The 19,285-nt window shown below is 36.9% G+C and overlaps 2 protein-coding genes across 4 annotated transcripts in view; both read left to right on the top strand.

Annotated features, from left to right (window-relative positions):
* exoc3l2b (exocyst complex component 3-like 2b) overlaps positions 1-4,404 on the top strand; it is a 29,043-nt gene extending 24,639 nt beyond the window's left edge. For both annotated transcript variants that reach the window (XM_042739403.1, XM_042739402.1), the window contains exons 12-13: positions 1,063-1,184; positions 2,614-4,404. In XM_042739403.1, coding sequence (XP_042595337.1) covers positions 1,063-1,184; positions 2,614-2,893 — 402 coding nt within the window. In that variant the 3' untranslated portion in view covers positions 2,894-4,404. The remainder of the gene's footprint in view (positions 1-1,062; positions 1,185-2,613) is intronic.
* A 2,565-nt stretch (positions 4,405-6,969) lies between these two features.
* med13b (mediator complex subunit 13b) overlaps positions 6,970-19,285 on the top strand; it is a 30,961-nt gene continuing 18,645 nt past the window's right edge. The window contains exons 1-8 of one of the 2 annotated variants that reach the window (XM_042739400.1): positions 6,970-7,747; positions 10,144-10,378; positions 11,497-11,665; positions 14,342-14,487; positions 17,321-17,518; positions 17,596-17,790; positions 18,844-19,003; positions 19,121-19,228. In XM_042739400.1, the coding sequence (XP_042595334.1) occupies positions 7,679-7,747; positions 10,144-10,378; positions 11,497-11,665; positions 14,342-14,487; positions 17,321-17,518; positions 17,596-17,790; positions 18,844-19,003; positions 19,121-19,228 (1,280 nt within the window). In that variant the 5' untranslated portion in view covers positions 6,970-7,678. The remainder of the gene's footprint in view (positions 7,748-10,143; positions 10,379-11,496; positions 11,666-14,341; positions 14,488-17,320; positions 17,519-17,595; positions 17,791-18,843; positions 19,004-19,120; positions 19,229-19,285) is intronic. The other variant, XM_042739401.1, reaches the window with a different exon arrangement.

The raw sequence follows: 19,285 nt of genomic DNA, 5'->3' as shown, positions 1-19,285 counted from the left end.
TTTGTGAAACACACACCTGTTCTGTTAAAAAAAAAAAAATTATAATAATCAGTTTTTATATTCATATTAATATTTCAGATGTAGCTTTTATTTTTACATTTTCAGATTTTGGTGCAGAGGTTCTTCCTTCAATCTGAGGCATATTCACTTCACTTTTGATGTGAAAAAGTGCTTACAGTTGCCAAAAATAAAACGTTTGGGACTTTATAAGCAAATAAGCAAGCCCAGACCATGTGACAAAAAGTAATGCAAAAGTAACTTTTCATAAAAAATAACTCAATAAGTTTTTCATAGAGTACTGCAATATTGTAATGCATTGCTGGTAACATAGACACCATAAAATAAAGTGTAACCTCATTTTATTTTCATTAGTATGGCATTTTTCTTATTAAATCCTTATTCCCAGATTCATCACACTTGTCAAAATGTCACGTCCTGTTTTGAGCTAGATTCTGAGTATGTTTTAATCACTCAAACACCATCTCTAGCCGACAACTTTCCAAGCAAAAGAGATTCCGAAGAATGGGCTCTTCTGGAGTGGGCATGGAGGCAGATGGCCAAACAGGGCTTTGACTCCAAAGGGCATCTCTATGACCCACCCAAACGCTCCTTTCCCCTGTGCAGCGTTCCCCCCTTGCTTCAGTTAAAACATCCGTTTGTCACCTCTGTGGACAACAGGATGCCATTGTTTATGGAAGAATGTCCTGGCCTGGGTCTTTGAAGTCACGACTTGCCTTTAAGGTCAAACTGAGAGTCAGGAAGAACTGCCTTGGTGTAATGGGCATTCAGATATTTACCCTCAATTGGAACAACATGTGCTCCTATACTTTTTGTTTTTCCAGAGACGAGGGTAAAAATAGGCTTCGGAATCGTTTGGGCGCTGTGATCTTTGGCTATCTGTCAGAAGTCATTGTATAATGTACTTTTGGAAAGCGTCTTTAGTACCAGGCAGTCGTGTTTAATCTGAATGTTCCTCTGTACATTCCAGTTTCTGATCAGTCTCGGCGTATGAAGATCGATCTGGTGACTGATCTGATTTTATCTTTGTTTGCCTCCATCCAGGAATCCTCCGCCTCATGGCTTGACAGTGCTATTCCTCACTTATCAGAGATCATTGTCTTGGAAGACACTCCCTCCATCCAAATGGAAGTTGGCGTCCTGGTACGGGAATTCCCTGACATACGGTGAGTGTCTTGAGGGGCGGCGTGCCGCTCGGGCTGGACACCTTGTAGGCCCTGATATGATCGAGGTCGAAAAGCAGAGAGCTCAGGTCATCTGACAAAACATGTTCATTCTGTTTGACAGCACAGAGGGGCTTGTAAAAGCAAACAAGACCTTTGCAATTTCCTGATTTTTATGGGAGACTGTTTGGTTATCCCAGATTGGCATGAAAGGTGTACAGTTGTCCAGCTCTGGATCCTCGCAAAGACAAAGCAAAAACACAGGCATCCTGCCAGGGCCTGACCTAAAGCTCCATGGTTTATCCTAGAGAGGGCAGTTGCCTAATCAAGAGCCCTATACATCTGCAGAATCCAGAGGAAACTCTCTTTTATGGAATGTGTGCTAAATAAAGCTTGAACCTTCAAATACATGACCTAGATGTGCTGTGGGCTCTATTGTTTAGCATTAGCAACACCTTCGGGTTTTAAACTGATGAACGTGTGGAATCTCTCCCATCTACCGTACATACAGTATATTCACACATTTTATGATCTAGGGAAACTTTGAATAAACAGGAGCCAACTCTTGGAAGGTTAAATTAGGATTCTTTGCACCCTGTTGTTTCAGCTGTACATATAGACAGCTATTTATATCAGACAAGTAACTTGTAAATGTCAATACCAAAAACAACTGGCTTTATTTGTGATATAGCCTTTTTTATAGGGGTGTGTGATATATATGTGCGATTTGACATTATCGATCATATTGCAAAAATCAAACAAAACACACCTACAGAGTGCACGCATACATTAAGGCTCCTTAAAGAAGTCTAATAGGTTAAACTAGTGCATTTATGTGTTCTTTCATTGCATGATTCAGTATTAAAATGCATAAAGAATGATCAGAAAATTCAAGATAAGGGGGTAGAAAATGTATATATTTTTATCATTTCATATAGTTAAACAATATCACACGAAGATCGAGCACTGTTTTTTTGCTCCAAAAATCAGCATGATTACAAATGTAATTTTATATAACAGTTCAATAAACAAGAAGTTAATATTAAGAGACTTACGTTTTAGACACCATATTGCCTGTTTCTGTTCTATTTCGCCAACAGAAATAATTCCAAACACAGCCACAGCACTGTTTTGCGTCTCTAAACAACATGATGGTTTTTCGTTCCTGAATGAATCAACCGTTTAAATGATTCGGTTCAATCGCATGCATGCAAAACAAAGCATGTAAAGAGAGATTTACTTAATGAAGGTCTATTCCAGTATAGTTTCAGCACTGACCACTCACCATGCGACCATATTACGGTTTAACTAATGCAATAGATGCAATATTTCACTTATTTAGTTACTTATTATGATGCTGTACAGTTATTGTTAATATACCAAAATGCCTCATATATGTGTCAAGAGTGAATAAATCTTTCTTGTGTTTCAGGAGGAAGCATGTTTCCGCCATACTCAATATCCGTGGGATGACTCGACAAACAGAAAGGCAGGAGATCTTGAATATAGTGAAAGACATCGAGAACAGCGACAGCGTCATGCGGGTGTCCCGGGACAGGGCTCTCTTTGCTGAGGTGCCGGTGACATCAGAAGTACACTGTCTAAATGTAGGCCTGAGCCGCGTGGCCCTCACCGCCTCGTCCCTCTTCTCCAGCATGCGGTTCCGGCGCAGAAGGACTCCAGCCAGGGAAAACCAGGATGACATGCTGTAATCCATCTCAAATGGATGCTCATAGAGCACTGGAGCCCATCAGCACAGCATTTGTTTCTAAAGTGTTTGCATGTGCCATTGTCATATCATAAGGACATCTTACAGATGCACAGGATTGCAGGTTCTCTGAGAAAACTGAAAAATGACACTACAGTTGGCATCACCACAAATGTTTTTGCACAACTAACATTGCAAAGGCTTTTGTGAAATACAGTGGCACCAAAAATATTTCGGCACTTTTAAAAATGTATGAACGTCTTTTCATGATATATCAAACCAAGTGGCATTTATCATAGAAAAATTTTTAAAACACACTTTTCAAGAAAAAATATTTTAGAAATGAAGTTTTTAAGTTTTCAATGAAATTTTGTAGTTGTAAAATGTTAGTGGAACATGTTCTTATATATCACAACAAATTGTCTCAGGACCAGTTGGTTAAGAGTCATAGCAGAAATGTCAAAAAGAGTTCTGTGAAAAGGTCTAGCCTCATTTCATTCCTAATACATTGAAGCACATACATTCTGTGTATCTTAAAATGTCCAAATAATCATTGGGGCCACTATATGTTTTTCTTTTCTCTAATTGATGTATGCTATTGTCTGAATATATAGTAAGAAATGTCTTTTAGAATCTTAAATTGCAGGGGTCTAAGTGCGTATTGTAAAAAATATATAACTACTGATGAAAACACTGCTTGGTTTTGGCAATTATTAGTTTGTTTGTTTGTTTTTTTGTTTGTTTGTTTTTTAAATCATGTGACAGTAATTGATAGTTATGAAATTGTTTTCTTTTTTTTTTTTTTTTTTTTTTTTTAGTTGCACATGACTGAAGACTGATTTTAAGGTACTATGCAATTGCAGTTATCTTTAATCTTTCAATTATTTTGATCATATTTAAATGGATGATTTTGTGGTCCAGTCATCTATTATCTGTCATGAAAGATAAATGTATTGTGTTTGAGATCAGTCAGATTTACCTGTGAAAGAAATCAAGAGGGACTATTTATGTATTGCAAGACTTATTTATTGCACCTGTAATTCATCTGTAATAAATACTGAAAAAAAAAAACAACTACAAAGGAAACCAATCCAAGCACAAATAACTTCAACCAAAAAATAAATTCATGAATAATTGTATCACTTTAGAGACACTGTGCTCAATGTACAGCCATAGAAGCTTTTGGTGTGTTTACCTTTAATACTGATGGACAGAACTTTTCAAACAACATTTATGGATTCTGCATTTACAGCGCAACAGAGATTGTCTCCGAAAAATATCATTTTTCATCCAACTTGTCTTTTCAGCATATTTGATAAGTCTGTATATGTTGCTGTGTGAGCACCATGGAAAGGAAATCAAAGAACATTTCAGTAAACTTAAGGGTACTCTGCATGTTGCTACATATGAAAGACTTAAGACTTTGACGTAAACTGATATTTTGGTTATAGGAAGAAAAATATTTTACAGTGTACATATATTAAATCACATATGAATAAATGACAGAGGATCAGATATTTCTGTGTGTGTATGTGTGTGTGTGTTCATGAGTAAATCTTCCACTGAGTAAGTCAGATACACTGGGAGCTTGTGTGTTGCTGTGATTCGCTGGCTTTGACGTCACATCGACCCGCACGTCATCATCATCGTCCAGGTTGCGCGTGTTTTTGGTCGCCGCTGTCCTTGGTGCTGAGCGCCAGTCCAAAGACGCATGCGCAAGGGCTTTAGACACACTAAATATTATTTATAACACTGTAACGGTGACGATAAGTACAGTAATCAATCGTATTTTTTGAGAATGGTATGTCTTTGTTATTTATTTGAACTGTTTTGTTGTACATCTTTGTGCTCCAACTATAGGTTTTATTTGAAAGTTAATTTCTGTATGTGTCTATGAGTTACTTGCCTACGACAAAAACCATCATTGCGAATTAACAGCATGCTTTTTATATAAATATAAAATTTAAACAAAACAACTATTGATCAAAACACTTCATGAGGAAAAATGAAATACAATTGTGAATATTTGTGCACACAAATACCAAACCATTTCTGTAGTCAAAACAAAAAGTTATTAACGATCGTTAATTCACCTCAGCGTTCATACTCAAGAGCAGCATGCAATGATTTTCTATAATTCTTACAAAATAATAGGTATGTGCACGACTGTCGTGTAATAAAATGCCATTAACATTATAGATCTGGCAGCAGTTCTTCCATATGGGCTTCTGACAAATGTCTGGTGGAGCAGATTCATCCATTAACTATCTTGTATGAAATGGTCTTGTTTAAAATCGATTTTCGTTTAAGTAATGAAAAAAATAATAATAATGAAAAATTGCAATGAATTTAACACTGGTGGTGGTCACATTGCACCACATGATTCTGCAACTTAGAATGTCATTTACGGCTAAAATTAAATTTACGTTTTTGTAGATCAGACTTAAATTTTCAATTTTAATGATTTGGGTTGAGCAAAGGTTGACCTCCCTCTCTCTCTCTCTCTCTCTCTCTCTCTCTCTCTCTCTCTCTCTCTCTCTCTCTATCTCTCTCTCTATCTCTCTCTCTCTCATAAATTCATAGGTTTGCTACAGATATTTATAAAATGCTATATTGATTTATATGGATATGTGATAATATATCCATATGTATTTATTATGTTTTCAAATGTGCATAAGATGTGTATCTGATGTAATTGTTTCCGAATTGTACACTAGATGGCGCGCTTCCCACACACACAAAAAATAAATCACTGACGTCACACGTGTTCTAATGTACCTATGTGTATTTTTAGATTACTATGTGATTAATAGCAGACCCTGTCACAAATGTACTTTCTTTTTACAGTAACTCACGACATGTCTCAAGAGAAAGGAGGTTGTCAAGGCGTTGCAGAACCTAATGAAACACAAAAGAGCATGTCAAACACACAGCAGGGAAGAACGTGGGAATGGGTCAACTTAATGAACCCATAATGGGTGTGAAAAAATACTTCATAATAGAATAAAACACTTTAATGATGTCTCACGTTTAGGCAAAAAGTCATTTGTTTAATTTTAAGTGACAGTTTTCGACTTGACATCGTGTGAACTTTTTATTGTCTGTCAAAATGAATGAATTTGAAAAGTATTGAGTTTTTTTTTTCTTTTGAATAAGTATTAACTCAATCATCACTTGATTTTATTTCAAATTTGGCAGCATGAAGTCATTAAATAATAACAATGACAAATGTTTATCTGAAACAGCAGTTCACTCTTTCACTGACTCAGCTTTAAAAAAGCCTTAACATAGTTGTTATTATTTTAATGTCAATATGTCGTAACATGTCCCTGCCCAGCTTCTCTCATGAATGATTCAGAAAGATTAGTTAGTTTCCATGCTCACAATAAACACAGCTCACCAATCAAATATAAGGTAGATGAGAAGCTGGTTTAACAAGTGAAACTGGAATGAATCAGATATACAGCTTCCCAGATTTTGTAAACATAACGAAAAAGAACAACATATTTATTCAGTGCATAGAATTATTTAATTATTTAACCTTACAAAAATATTAATTTTGAAATGGAGAAAGGAAATTAGTGACAATAACTTTATCCACTTTATTTTATTCTTACCTGGTTAGATTTACCATTAGTTTTCATTGTCGTTCAAACACATAACATTAAAAACTGTTAGCATCGAAACCATTGGAAAAAGTGGAAATATCTAGATATATAATGCTGATATTATGAATCTATTATATATAATCAAATGATGTATAATATCATTGTAGATTGTGATACATAAAATAACGATACCATGATAAACATTGTTATCTTGGGTGGAAGGGGGAATTTTAAAAAAAAAAATTTATTTATTTATTCTTTTTATTATAGAAATACTCCACATGACATAAAACTGTAAAGATTTTTATAGCCTTCAAAGCCTTTTATAAATATTGCTTAATAGAAACTACAAATTACAACGTAATTTTCTAAATTAATAAGCATATTTATAATAATACCTTTTTTGTAGGATCTTATCTAAAAGGTCAAAAAACGAGTCGACAGCTCTCCAGGTGAGTCGACTCTTCTGGAGCTTCATGGAACCCGGCATCGACTCTTTCCTCTGTCGAGTCGCAGCGCTGCCAATCGGAGCCGAGTAGAGTAGAGTACAGTAGACTGGAGTAGAGTGTAGTAGAGTTGTGTCCCTGTGGCCGCCATTAAAGGATGCGACCAATGTATTCAAACAAACCAGTGAGACACAGCTGAGCACAGCACAGCCTTGCCTTTTAACTGTACTTTTTAACCAGAACCTTTTACTTTCATCGCCAGCGTCTCCGTGGATGGCCGTTGACGACAGTCCGGCGAAGACCTGGAAAGGAGCGAGTGATTTTTAGTGAAATTTGAAGCTTAACTCTTCTGGCTTGAACTGTTTGTTGCTGCCTCGCTTAGCCAGGCTAACCTCAGCTAGCCTGATGCTATGCTAAGCTAAAGGGGGAGGGCTGTATTCACCTCCCTTCCCCCTCGGACTGCTGAAATTACATTTTGTTTGATGTAACAAATCTGAGGGGAGAACAATATCTCATCGCGGATCATGGTAAACGCGCGCAGGAAGTTTTTAGCGCATTTTTTCCTGGTAAGTGAGTAACCTCTAGCGGAGTAATAGCGGAGCTAAGCTAATTAGCTTGCTGGACGCGAAGCCGTCCTGCTGATCGTGACCGAGAAACCGAGGCCCGGTCCAAAACCCATCGCGTTATCTGTTCCTGGGATCTGAAAGAGAGGATGGCCCGCCGGACTGCGCTTTGATGATGAGTTCTTGTTTTGTACCCAACGGGGCGAGCCTGGAGGACTGCCACTCCAACCTCTTCTGTCTGGTAAGAGATCAACTGACTGAGGGCCAGAAGCCATTTTTAGCCGGCCAGTCAATCAAACAAACAGAGGCCTGTTGATCCTTATACGAACTAAACCGCTGCCGGTTTGTAAATATGTATTAGACATCCATGTGTGTGTTTGTGTTGTGCAGACGGAGGCTGGTGGGTGAGATACGGCTTTATTGTGTTATTTAGGTCGTGTTTGCTAACGCTGGTAAACACTTGCTGAACTAACTGGCTGGAACAAGCTGCAAGTTGTTGGCGTGAAGTAACTCTTCAGTAGAAAAACAGCTTTAGCGAGAGTCGTGTTGAACAACAACATCAACAATCAAATCCGGGACACTACAAGCAAAACCATTGGTTATTTTCACGCAATGGCTAATTTTAAGATTATAGGATGGTTTGCTTTCATGACATGTCTTCTGTCACATTAGTGAAAAGAAAACATTCAAGGTTCAGTTTATTTTATGACACTTTGTCTATCCGAGCTTGTAGGATTCAATTATAATGTATTATTTGATCAAAAATATTTTTTTTCTCGTCTGCGCGGAGCCAAATATCTCCACTTCACTTACATAAACCAAAGTTGACATTTTTTTTCTATCTATTTTCTGAAGGTTTTTACAGAGTGGTTTTTGTATATAATTTTAGTTCATATTTTCTTATTTATAGAGTGATAAAAGATATCAAAAATGCCTACTGTAAAACATTTAGAACATATTAAGAGAAAATTCTATATATAGCACATATAACAATGTAGTAAATGCATATTATTTTGGGTGCTTTTTTGCAGGCAGTTGTTTTTCATCATGACATTTTATGCAAGTCAAATTTAACAGTCCCAAGTTTAAAAAATAATATTTTTTTGACATAATAATGACACAATAACTAAATTTCCACATTGCACACGTATCTAGCTAGAGGTGTTAGTTTATATATCATGTTCTTGGTTTATATAACATTTTATTCCTAAACATGGTGAAAATATTATTTTTTATTAATATTATTAAAATTCATTTTCTGGCTGTTGACTATATTTGCTGATTTATGGAGTAATAATAAGACATCCATCCCCTCTGTAAAAACCTTTAATATGTCAACAGAGTGAAACAAAAGTTTTAAACTTAAGTTTCACTTTCTGTTCTGGAAAGGTATGCATATTGTTTTGCATATATATTTTATTAGATAACGGCTCATTTAACACATAACATTTCAGAAACATTTAATAAAAAAACAACAGTGATAAACCAGCTGGGGAAATAAAGTGATATCTATTTGTTTAAAGAAGTTGAGGTAACTCTTCACGTCACATTATTATAATTCCTGATATTTGTAAACATTGTCAAGAAAGGACAGGTAGCCATTTAGCTTTGATTGTGCTTTCTGTTTTGTTTCTGGGAGGAACTAGTCTGATTATCTGCTTGGTCATACTAGTAAAGCTTGTTCAGCTTTTTATGTGTAATCTGTGGTAATAGAAGTCTCATTTTCCTATATACACCTACGTTAGTCTCTTCAGTTCAAGGTTGTAGAGTAATCCGTAAACAAGTGCAGAGTATTCATGATAAGCTTCCTGTCTGCCAGGCCTTTTTCACTTCCTCCTTGCACCAAAAGCTCATATTTATAAGGACATATTGGATAAACTACTTACATTACACTAATCCAGGTCTGTGAATTTGTTTAAATTGAACAGATTATGAGTGGAAATGTCATCTTATCTTTGTTTGCGGCTCAATTGTACTTCAACAAAAAAGTGTAAAAACAGTGCTTTCTCAGCAAAATTACTATTGGTTTCAGTTTATATTTTTAACCACTGTAACACATCTGCTTGTTGCTCAGCATAATTATTAACCATGTGAATAAAGTTAATCTTTTAATGTTTTTTATAACATTTTTAAAAATGTATTTTGAAGTCAAGACACATTTATTGCAAAAGCTGTAATTTATGGGACAACAAGGCAATTTTAATCACAAAATATTGTGTGGGATTACAATATGCTTTCCCTTGTTGCATAAAATGATTTTTGTAAAGAAAAAAATAATCTATTATGTAGAAATAATCAAGCAAATGATGCATATAAGAAAAGCTTTCAGATACCCTTACGTTGAGCAAAAGTCACCGTTTTCCAGAGTTTAATGCTGACAGTGTATTTCAAAATAGGCCTATATGTTGATTGTCAATGTGTTAGATGGCGTCATCTTGCATTAGTCACAGAAAAACTTCTCTTAATTGTCTACATTTATCAAAGTTGCACAATCAGACACTTAGATTGCCATTTTGGCTGTGTTTTTGCCTATGCATGCCTATTAACCCTAGTGGAGTTGTCGCTTTCTCACCGGTTGCTGAGCTGTCCCACATGATAGATTTTTCTAACACATTCTCCCTCTCTCTTTGCCTTCAGGCTGACCTCACCGGGATCAAATGGAAGTGTTTTGTGTGGCAGGGCCCCACCTTGTCCCCCATCCTCTTCCCGGTGACGGAGGAGGACCCCATCCTGTGCAGCTTCAGTCGCTGCCTGAAGGCAGACGTGCTGAGCGTTTGGCGGAGGCACCAGACCCCGGGCCGGCGGGAGCTCTGGATCTTTTGGTGGGGAGACGACCCCAACTTTGCCGAACTCGTCCACCATGACCTATCATGTACGTCTCCTTGCTTGTTAAACTGACACATGCTTTCCAAACCATAACATGTGCTTACACAGTTACAAATGCGTGTAGTTGGGGATTATGTTATGCTTGTCAGAGGTTAAGATGTGCTTGATACTGAATGTTTCATAGCTAAATTGGTGGTTAGACTGGAGGTGTTTTTCCAGACATTAGTCATAGACCGGTTATTGATATTGCAGTTGTTGAGGTTTGCTAACTGCATTAATTGCAGTTGCGTCGAAGCAAAAGTATTTAAGGATTTTAGTATGCGTCCAGTGAGACTTTGAGACTTTATTTTTCTTGATATTTGCATAATAAATAAGACCTTACTCAATATATAAGCAGTTCTCATATGAAAGAGGAAACTGTGGTTAATGATGAAAAGTTAACGATGCTTATTTAGATTGGCTGGCTTGGCTTAATTCTTTTTTTAAGATGTGACTTGACTCCAGTTTGAGGGGAGATAAAACATCTGTTTCTCATCCATCTTTTATTACTATAATAGCTCAATCAATACTTGGTCAATAAAGAGCTAAGTGAGGTTAATTTCCTGGTGCTTTGAATTATTTGTTCTCTTATAAAATCTCTTTCAACAACAAACACTCAACCTAAAATCTGAGTTTCAGGCCAGTAGACAAAACCGTCACATGACCTATCAGACCATTGATGTGTTATTGTTGGCTAACTTAGGTGAAAATTGCAAGACTGACTTGATAATAATAGTCTTTCGATGAACCAAGACTATAATTATAAAGAAATAATCTGTGTGCCTTTATATTTGTATAACTTGATATAATTTCTAGCCATTATTGCCTAATTTTTTTTGTCTAGCCTAACATTAAATAAGAAATACACTACAATTAAAAATGTTGGGGTCAGTTGGATTTTTAAGAGTGTTTACTCTCACATTTAATCAGTTGTATTGCTGTATAAAAGTCTCAATTTCTTTCATTAAAATATGCAAATAAAAGTCTGAACTACGTTGTAATACATCTTTCTTTACCATATACATTATGATTAACTAAAAAGTGATGTGAAGGGTCTTAATTGGGGCAGCAGCAGTTAAGGATGTGGATATAATGGAGTACTGACCTGTCCTCTGTGTCTCACAGGTAATGAGGACGGTTCGTGGGATAGCGGCCTGACCTACGAGTGCCGAACCCTGCTCTTCAAAGCCATCCATAACCTGCTGGAGCGCTGCCTTATGAACCGATCCTTCGTTCGTATCGGCAAGTGGTTCGTCAAACCCTACGAGAAGGATGAGAAGCCCATCAACAAAAGGTAAAAGAGACGTTGCGCAAACAGAGGCCGCTGTTTACATTTTGGTGATAACCTGGTGTGTTTTCATGCCCAGCGATGCAGATGCATACTGTAAGCTGCGGCATTTAACAGTATGATCCTCATTGTTTGTCGCAGCAGACGAGTGACATCAGGCTGTTGGCATTCTTGTGTGAGGAAGAGCCCCTGCTCTGGAAGCCAGCGATTTTGTTGCGTAACCTCCCGGGATGCTCTGTTTGTTTGCATGAGAGTTGCACCAGAGCGTGTCGTCATCCTAACGAAGTGCCTGTCTTAAGTGAAACATTCGAATAACGTAGGGAGGGGCAAAAGATGTGGTCCGTTTGATTGTCTGTCTCATTTGCATAGGTGTCATTGGTTCCCTCAGGGCAGGGATGTTGTGGTGTGTCTGTGGGTGGGAGGATATGGCTTCCTGCTGTGGGTGTGCACACAGTGCACTCGGTGTCCGTTAAGGATGCAAGAGCTGGAAAGTATGGCTGCTTCCTCCGTCTAAGTTGTAATGAAGAGCTTACTCTTCTCACAAAACACTGACTGTGCGGTTTCACACTAGGTAGGTCAACAGGAACCACCATTTCGCTTTCACTTGTTCAGCTGTGCCTGAACTTGAAAAGATGTCAGACATCCAGAGTTCTTCCTAATAAGCATTGGTATTCATGGCTTTCTGGTGCTTTGCTTTTTTTCCCATAAACAAGGCAGATAGGTGAGCTTGAATGCTGTTAGGTCACATTGAGCTCTGAATATGCATTACAGTTTAAAAGTTTGGGTTTGGTGAGTTAAAAAAAAAAAAAAAAAAAAAAAAAAATCTTATGATCAATACTGAAAAAAGTTGTGCTGCCTAATATTGTTGTTGAAAAAACATTCTTTTTTTCCGGATTTGTTTGCTGAATGGAAAGTTTGAGTTGTTTATTATTACTATAGATGTCTTTACTGTAACTTTTAATCAATTTAATGCATCGTTACTGATTAAAAAGTATTAATTTCTTTTAAATAGGGGTGCATGATAAATCGAAAAATTATCGGCTGATAATTAATGTGCATCTTGTCAGTAAAGCCGCTTCTCTAATCAGCGGTAAAGTCCAGAGCCGTTGTTAAATGACAAGCTGTGCAAGTCCAGGTTCATTATCAGCGTGGATTTGCACAGCTTCTCATCACGCACCTGATGGAATTTACCGCTGGTAAGAGAACCGGATTTGCTGACGAGATGCGCATTAATTATCGGCCGATATTTATCGTGCACCCCAACTTTTAAACAAATCATACTGACATCAAGCTTTTGAATGATAGTGCATACGCTTTGGAGTGCCATCTCTCTGTGTGAGGTTTGTAGTGGATTGCTGGTGGCGTATCGTAAGGACACTGCTCGACAGACATTTGAGGAATGCAGGCTTCCCCATTTCTCTTTCTCTTTCTTTCTTGTTCTCTCATTCGTCCCTGGCATTGCACAGAGTGATGTTGGCGCTGTACCCTCTGGTGTTACCAGGGGTCAACACTCGATCCCTCCAGTGAGAGCATGCATGCACTGTTGGCTTAAAGGCTGGAAGTGATGGTTCTCTGTATTGGTGTTTCTGAATGAGAATGGGCTACAGTGTTCAGGCATGCAAACAGAGAGCTGCCACTGTAAAGTTCTAGAAAGTCCGATTGTAAATGCCAATAAAGAGAGCATTGTTTGTCTGTAGTATAAGTATATTTGCCACAGAAATCAAACAATGACTTTGAATTTTAGATATATTATTTATATTTATTATATATATTTTAAATATACAAGGTTCAAAAATGTAATGCATCGATCGTTTGTTCACCATAAGATCAGTAACATGCATTTAGAAAGTTAGACAGGGTGAATTTCCATTACAGTCTGACTTTAAAACTTCTGAAGAAGCCTCAGGTCAGTATGATTTCAGTGTTATTAAAAAAAAAAAAAAGCATCCTGAGCAGAAATCACTGTTACCATGGAAAACGGAAATGGCGGCAGAAGAGCTCATCAGCAGCTGCCCACTCCCATGAAGCATTGCAAATGACATAATTGTTTTCCCACACAGACTAACTGTACATTTTTATCCTACGTGATTAATAACGTATTGTGTATTTTTACTGTTGTTTTTTGCTGTGCGGCATTGCTTAGTTCATTCCCTTATAAAAGCATTTCAGATTTTCTTTAAGAATCAAACAGTTCTTCAGTATTTAGGCTTCTGGAAAAAAAAAAAACAAACTGTGGTTTCGGTTGGTGTTTTCTGAATGCCTGAATTTGATCACTCATCATCTGCATGTTTGGTTACCCTGTAACAGCTGTTTACTCTAGCCTGTGGGTCACACATTCACAGGTGCTGGGTTGTTAACTTTGAGAATGTATGCTACAAAGCAAATGTGAGACGTTCATTATGTGTTCTAGGATTTAATTAAACACTTTATAAAACCCCAAAATTGAAGTCTGTGATGCTTATGCATCTAATGTTGTAGTATTTCCTAAACCTTTTCGTAGTACTCCTGGTCAAGGTTCAGTCACTAACTGTAGCTCTCCGGGTACTAAGCCTGTAAACACGCTGTGAAGACCTCAGCTGTCAACACGCCATTCACAGAGACCTCCAGGAAGTGTGCTACTTTCTCTCAGGCTTTAACTCCAGACCCTTGAGTAATCCTCCATTTGTTCCTCCTCCTTTGCAGTGAGCACCTGTCCTGCTCCTTCACGTTCTTCGTACATGGAGACAGTAACGTGTGCACCAGCGTGGAGATTAACCAGCATCAGCCTGTCTATCTGTTGAGTGAGGAGCACCTGACTTTGGCCCAGCAGAGCAGCAGCTCGGTTCAAGGTAGGAGTGTTGCTGATCAGTAGACATGTACATTTTGTCTTGAATTTTTGCACACACAAAATATATATATATATAAAATTAAAATATATATATATATATATATATATATATATATATATATATATATATATATATATATATATATATATATATATATATATATATATTTTAATTTGGTTGATACTCTATATTTGTGTCATGCTTATTTCCTTTGCCATTATCTAAACCTCGCTTATTTAATTTTTAATAACACTAATAATTTGTCAGATGTACTCTTATTTTTTTCAGGCTGTACATTATATTATTAGTATAATATACACTGCCGTTTAAAGTTTTGGAGTCAGTAAGAACTTTTTTAAAGAAATTAATACTTAGTTCAAGGATGCATTACATTTATCAGAAGATTTGGGTTTAGTAAGATTTTATTTATTTTTTTAAAGAAATTATTTTATTCAAGAATGCATTGGATTGATTAAAAGTGTCTGTAAAACTGTAAACATTTTATAATGTTATAAAAGAAGACTATTTCGAATAAATGCTGTTCTTTTGAACTTTCTATTAATCAAAGAATCCAGAAAAAAAATCAGTTTTCGCAAACTTTTTGAAATGCACAGCCATTTTCAACATTGATATTACTAAGAAATTGTTCTTGAGCACAAAATCATATTAAAATGATTTCTGAAGGATCATGTGACACTGAAGACGGTAATAATGGCTGCTGAAAATTAGTTACATTTAAAATAAAATTGAACAATAGAGAAGTTATTTAAAATTGTAATTTGAAATAACTTAAATTACAATACTAATAAATAGAAACAATAGTATTGTTTACTATTGTTGCAAATAAATGTTTTTTGTTTTTTTAAGGTATTGTTCCTGTATGTTGCAGTTGTTCTACTAATTCTGATTTCAGATTTAACTAGAATCTACTTTTTACATTCATGGCCTTTTCCTGGCTGTTGGACCAGACTTGAACCAGAATGTGGACCAGACTTAAGTGTCTTTTTGAAAATAATGCAGTTAACTTCAACCTCATTTGCAAATAAGTTTTTTTTTATTTTTTTTAATTGACTCAAATTAAGCCACAGTTGTATTGATATAAAAAAGCGGAAAGTTTAGTGTTCACCGCGAAGCACATAATGACAGTAGACTTGAGAGGGAATTTCACGCTTTAGTGTTGCAAATGAAAAGATGACAGGCCCTCCCCTTTGTTCTGTTGTCTTTTCTTGTGGTTTGTCGTTGCCTCAGCAGTCAGACTGGTGGCAAACACGTGTTTTCTCCTCAGCTCAAGGGCGCAGGCCTACATTATGTTAATACCTCTGAGACGCTGCTTCTCTTGTGGTAGTCATTAACTCAGTGTAGCCCCACTGTGGCCCTGATGAGGTGTTTTCCAGATTCAGTACTTCTCCAGCTTTCAGCTTTGTTACATCACCACCGTTCCCTCCAGGGTTCGGAGTTCACAAGCTTGTGACTTGCATTACCGCTCGGAACAGTATGTTTTACCCTGAACAAGATGCATCTGTGTTTCTTCTCAACCTGTTCTCCCAGTCCTTAATCCACCTTTGGAAATGCTGTTATTCCAGGTTAAATACAAATTAAGCTCTGATGTGTTGCTGTCAAAACAGTTTCAAGACATTCCATGGTTTTTGTAGGACTTAACTTGTATTAAGATTCCTTGTTTCAAGAGGCGATGACAAACCTCTTTATCTTAATCTTGGTTGTGCTGCATTCTAAGTAGCTAACAGTCACAGATTGATTGATTTCATTTGGTTTTTTATTCTAGTTGTTCTCACTCTAATGGCTGAAGATTGACTTTGGCAGAGCTCGTTCACAGGGCTTTTGCTCAGTTGTCTGGCTTGTGTTAGTTCATTAACCGTCTTCCCAAGGGCTCTAACGCTTATGTTAGACTCCTGTTATATGTTTTTGCAAAAGCAGTAATCTTGAATGCCAAGTGCACTCATTCTTCGTATCCCTTCATATTTTATTGTCTTGAATAATGGAGCCAAACATCCTCTCAAGCAATGCTTATCTACATGGAAATTGACCGGTAATGTAGCTATTGCTTTTTTTACTATTACTGCAACGTGATCTTTCTTGCTTCTAACAATATGCTTAATTAGCCTATTATAAACTTACATGAACTCTCTTGCATTGTGAATATGTTTTTATTGCTTGTACACGTGTTAAGACATGCCAAGTTTTCACTTGCCTTGTGTGTTTGGCTTGTGTTAAAGTGTCATGAAACTCACTGTATCAGCACAGGTCAGATCTCACCACAGTTTTGAATAAAGTGTAATTGTAGGTGTGGAAAGCTTCGGAAGTTGTAGGAGGAGGAGTGGAGATAATGCAACCGTTTGTGTTCCAGTCAGTTTCATTTTGCTTGCTGCACGCAAATATATTATAGCTACACTTTTAAGAAAGAAATACTTTTATTCTGCAAGGACAATTTAAATTGTTCAACGGTGACAGGAAAGAGGTTAAAAATGCTACAAATAAAAAGATTTAAAATGAATTTCTTTTGAAATTTTATGCATCTAACAATCACAGGAGAAAAAATGTATCATGGTTTTAAAATATAAACATATTCAGTATATCAGGGTTATTATAGATGGATAACTAAAACTGAAATACCTTTGTTCTTTATTTATTGTCCTTTTTCAGATCTAGTGTGAACTGAATTATTGACAGATCTCTTGACTTTCGTTTTATGGCTTTCTTTGTGGCCCTAAGCAGTTCTCGTTCTCATGTTCTCAGGTTACCAGAAAGTGAACAGAGACTTTACCAGGAAGTATCACACTTGCAGTTATCTCATATACTGCCTGTTTTCCCCCAGTGATCCTCTCTCCGTACGGTTTGAGTGGGACTCTGACGGGCCAGTCCTTCAAGCTGTCAGATCCACCGACCCAGAAGTTGATCGAAGAATGGAAGCAGTTCTATCCCATAGGCCCCAACACCAAGGAGGTCGCGGACGACAAGATGGATGACCTCGACTGGGAGGACGATTCCTTGGCTGCTGTAGAGGTTGTTGTTGGTAAGTCAGCTGAACAGAGTTCAACGTCATCTCAATTAATGTGTAATAAGAGTGTAATAATCATTCATGTGGCGCAGCTGGAGTGAGGATGGTGTACCCAGCCAGCCTGGTGCTGGTGGCCCAGTCTGACATCCCGGTCATGGCTACAGTGAGCTCTTTCACCTCCTCGGGCTCTTACTCAGGAGGTCAACACAGTCACATGGTCCATGGAGATACTGGCATCTCTTCAGTCACTCTGACTCCTCCCACTTCACCTGAGGAGGCTCAAGCAGGTACCCCCACTATATTCTCAATTATGCTGAAGAAATTAAAAAAAATTCTACATAAGTAACTTGATTTCCCTCCATTTGGGTTTGAGTTAATGGATGTTTTTAACATATTATGTGATTGATTTATGTATTTTTTCTTACTACAGCATAATATCACATTTTAGATGCAGAGAAAAAAAAAAAAAATATATATATATATATATATATATATATATATATAAAAATCAGCATTTTATTGTACGTATTTAACATTATGTAATTATTAATTTCATGTATTTATTTTTTTGTCAGAATAAGAGTCATTTTAAAGTCAGAGAAGTTGTGAGTGTGTGTGTGTGTGTGTGTGTGTGTGTGTGTGTGTACTAGTGTATATGGTGTATGAAGACACAAATGTGTAAAATGACATGGGTACTACAACATAAACATGGTTTATGAGGACACTTCCTGTGTCCCTGTAAAACAAAAGGCTTAAAAAAATGCATAAAACAGTGTTTTATGAAATTAAAAAATTGTCAGTAGTTTTCTGTAAGGGGTATGTTTAGGTGTAGGGTGATAGAAAATACAGTTTGTACAGTATAAAAACCATTACACCTATGAGGAGTCTCTGTAAACCACAAATGCAAGTGTGTGTGTGTGTGTGATTTTATTATTATCTATAACTTCATATGGCAGTTATATAGCTGTTTTTGGTATTATTCAACAGTAATTATTTATGTGATGTAATTATGCATTTAATGCAAGTCATTTTTTGTTGTATTGTCTTAAAATTAAAATAGTGTTTTATTGTATATCCAAAAATATGCAAAAATAAAATGCTGCAGGGGTGTGAACTCCATGAATCTGTGCACTTTGGATGCAAGGATTCTTTTATGTCATCAAAAAACTATTGTGGAAAAAGTAAAAAGCCTATATTCACATGGCTTTAACATTAAAAAAATTTTTTAATTAAATGTTCAGTTATGAATTATGCATAGTAAGACCAGACAATCAAAGCACTTGGATTCTCTGCTGCTGTCAAAACATTTAGTTGTAACGACTTTTCCCCCTCTATTGCAGTTTCTCAGCCTGCCCAGAAATGGGTGAAACTCTCAGCTATGTCAGGCGCCTTTAGTGTGGACAGCAGCAGTCATCACGGAGGCAAGATCCCCCGCCGGTTTGCCAGCCAAATGGTGGAGCGAGTCTGGCAGGAGTGCAATATTAACCGAGCCCAGAACAAGTATGAATATAAAAATTACAGCTTGACTGATCAGCCAGAGCAAATTACCTGGCGATGGGAAATTTATTGAGTAAAAACAAAGCAACTTCAGGCATTTGGTATGGTTTATTTTTGCAGGAGAAAGTTTTCAACCATGTCTAACGGAGTTGGCGAGGAAGAAACGGACAAAGCTTCTGTTTGGGACTTTGTAGAGTCGTCTCAGAGGTCACAATGCAGTTGCTCAAGGTATGCTCGAGCTGCAACAAATGACCTGTAATTAACAAAGATTAATGAATGAATGTA

This window comes from Cyprinus carpio, chromosome B15 (genome assembly GCF_018340385.1).
Source record: "Cyprinus carpio isolate SPL01 chromosome B15, ASM1834038v1, whole genome shotgun sequence".
Lineage (NCBI taxonomy): Eukaryota > Metazoa > Chordata > Actinopteri > Cypriniformes > Cyprinidae > Cyprinus > Cyprinus carpio.
Note: the sequence above shows the minus strand (reverse complement) of the source record. Positions and strands in the feature narration are given on the sequence as shown.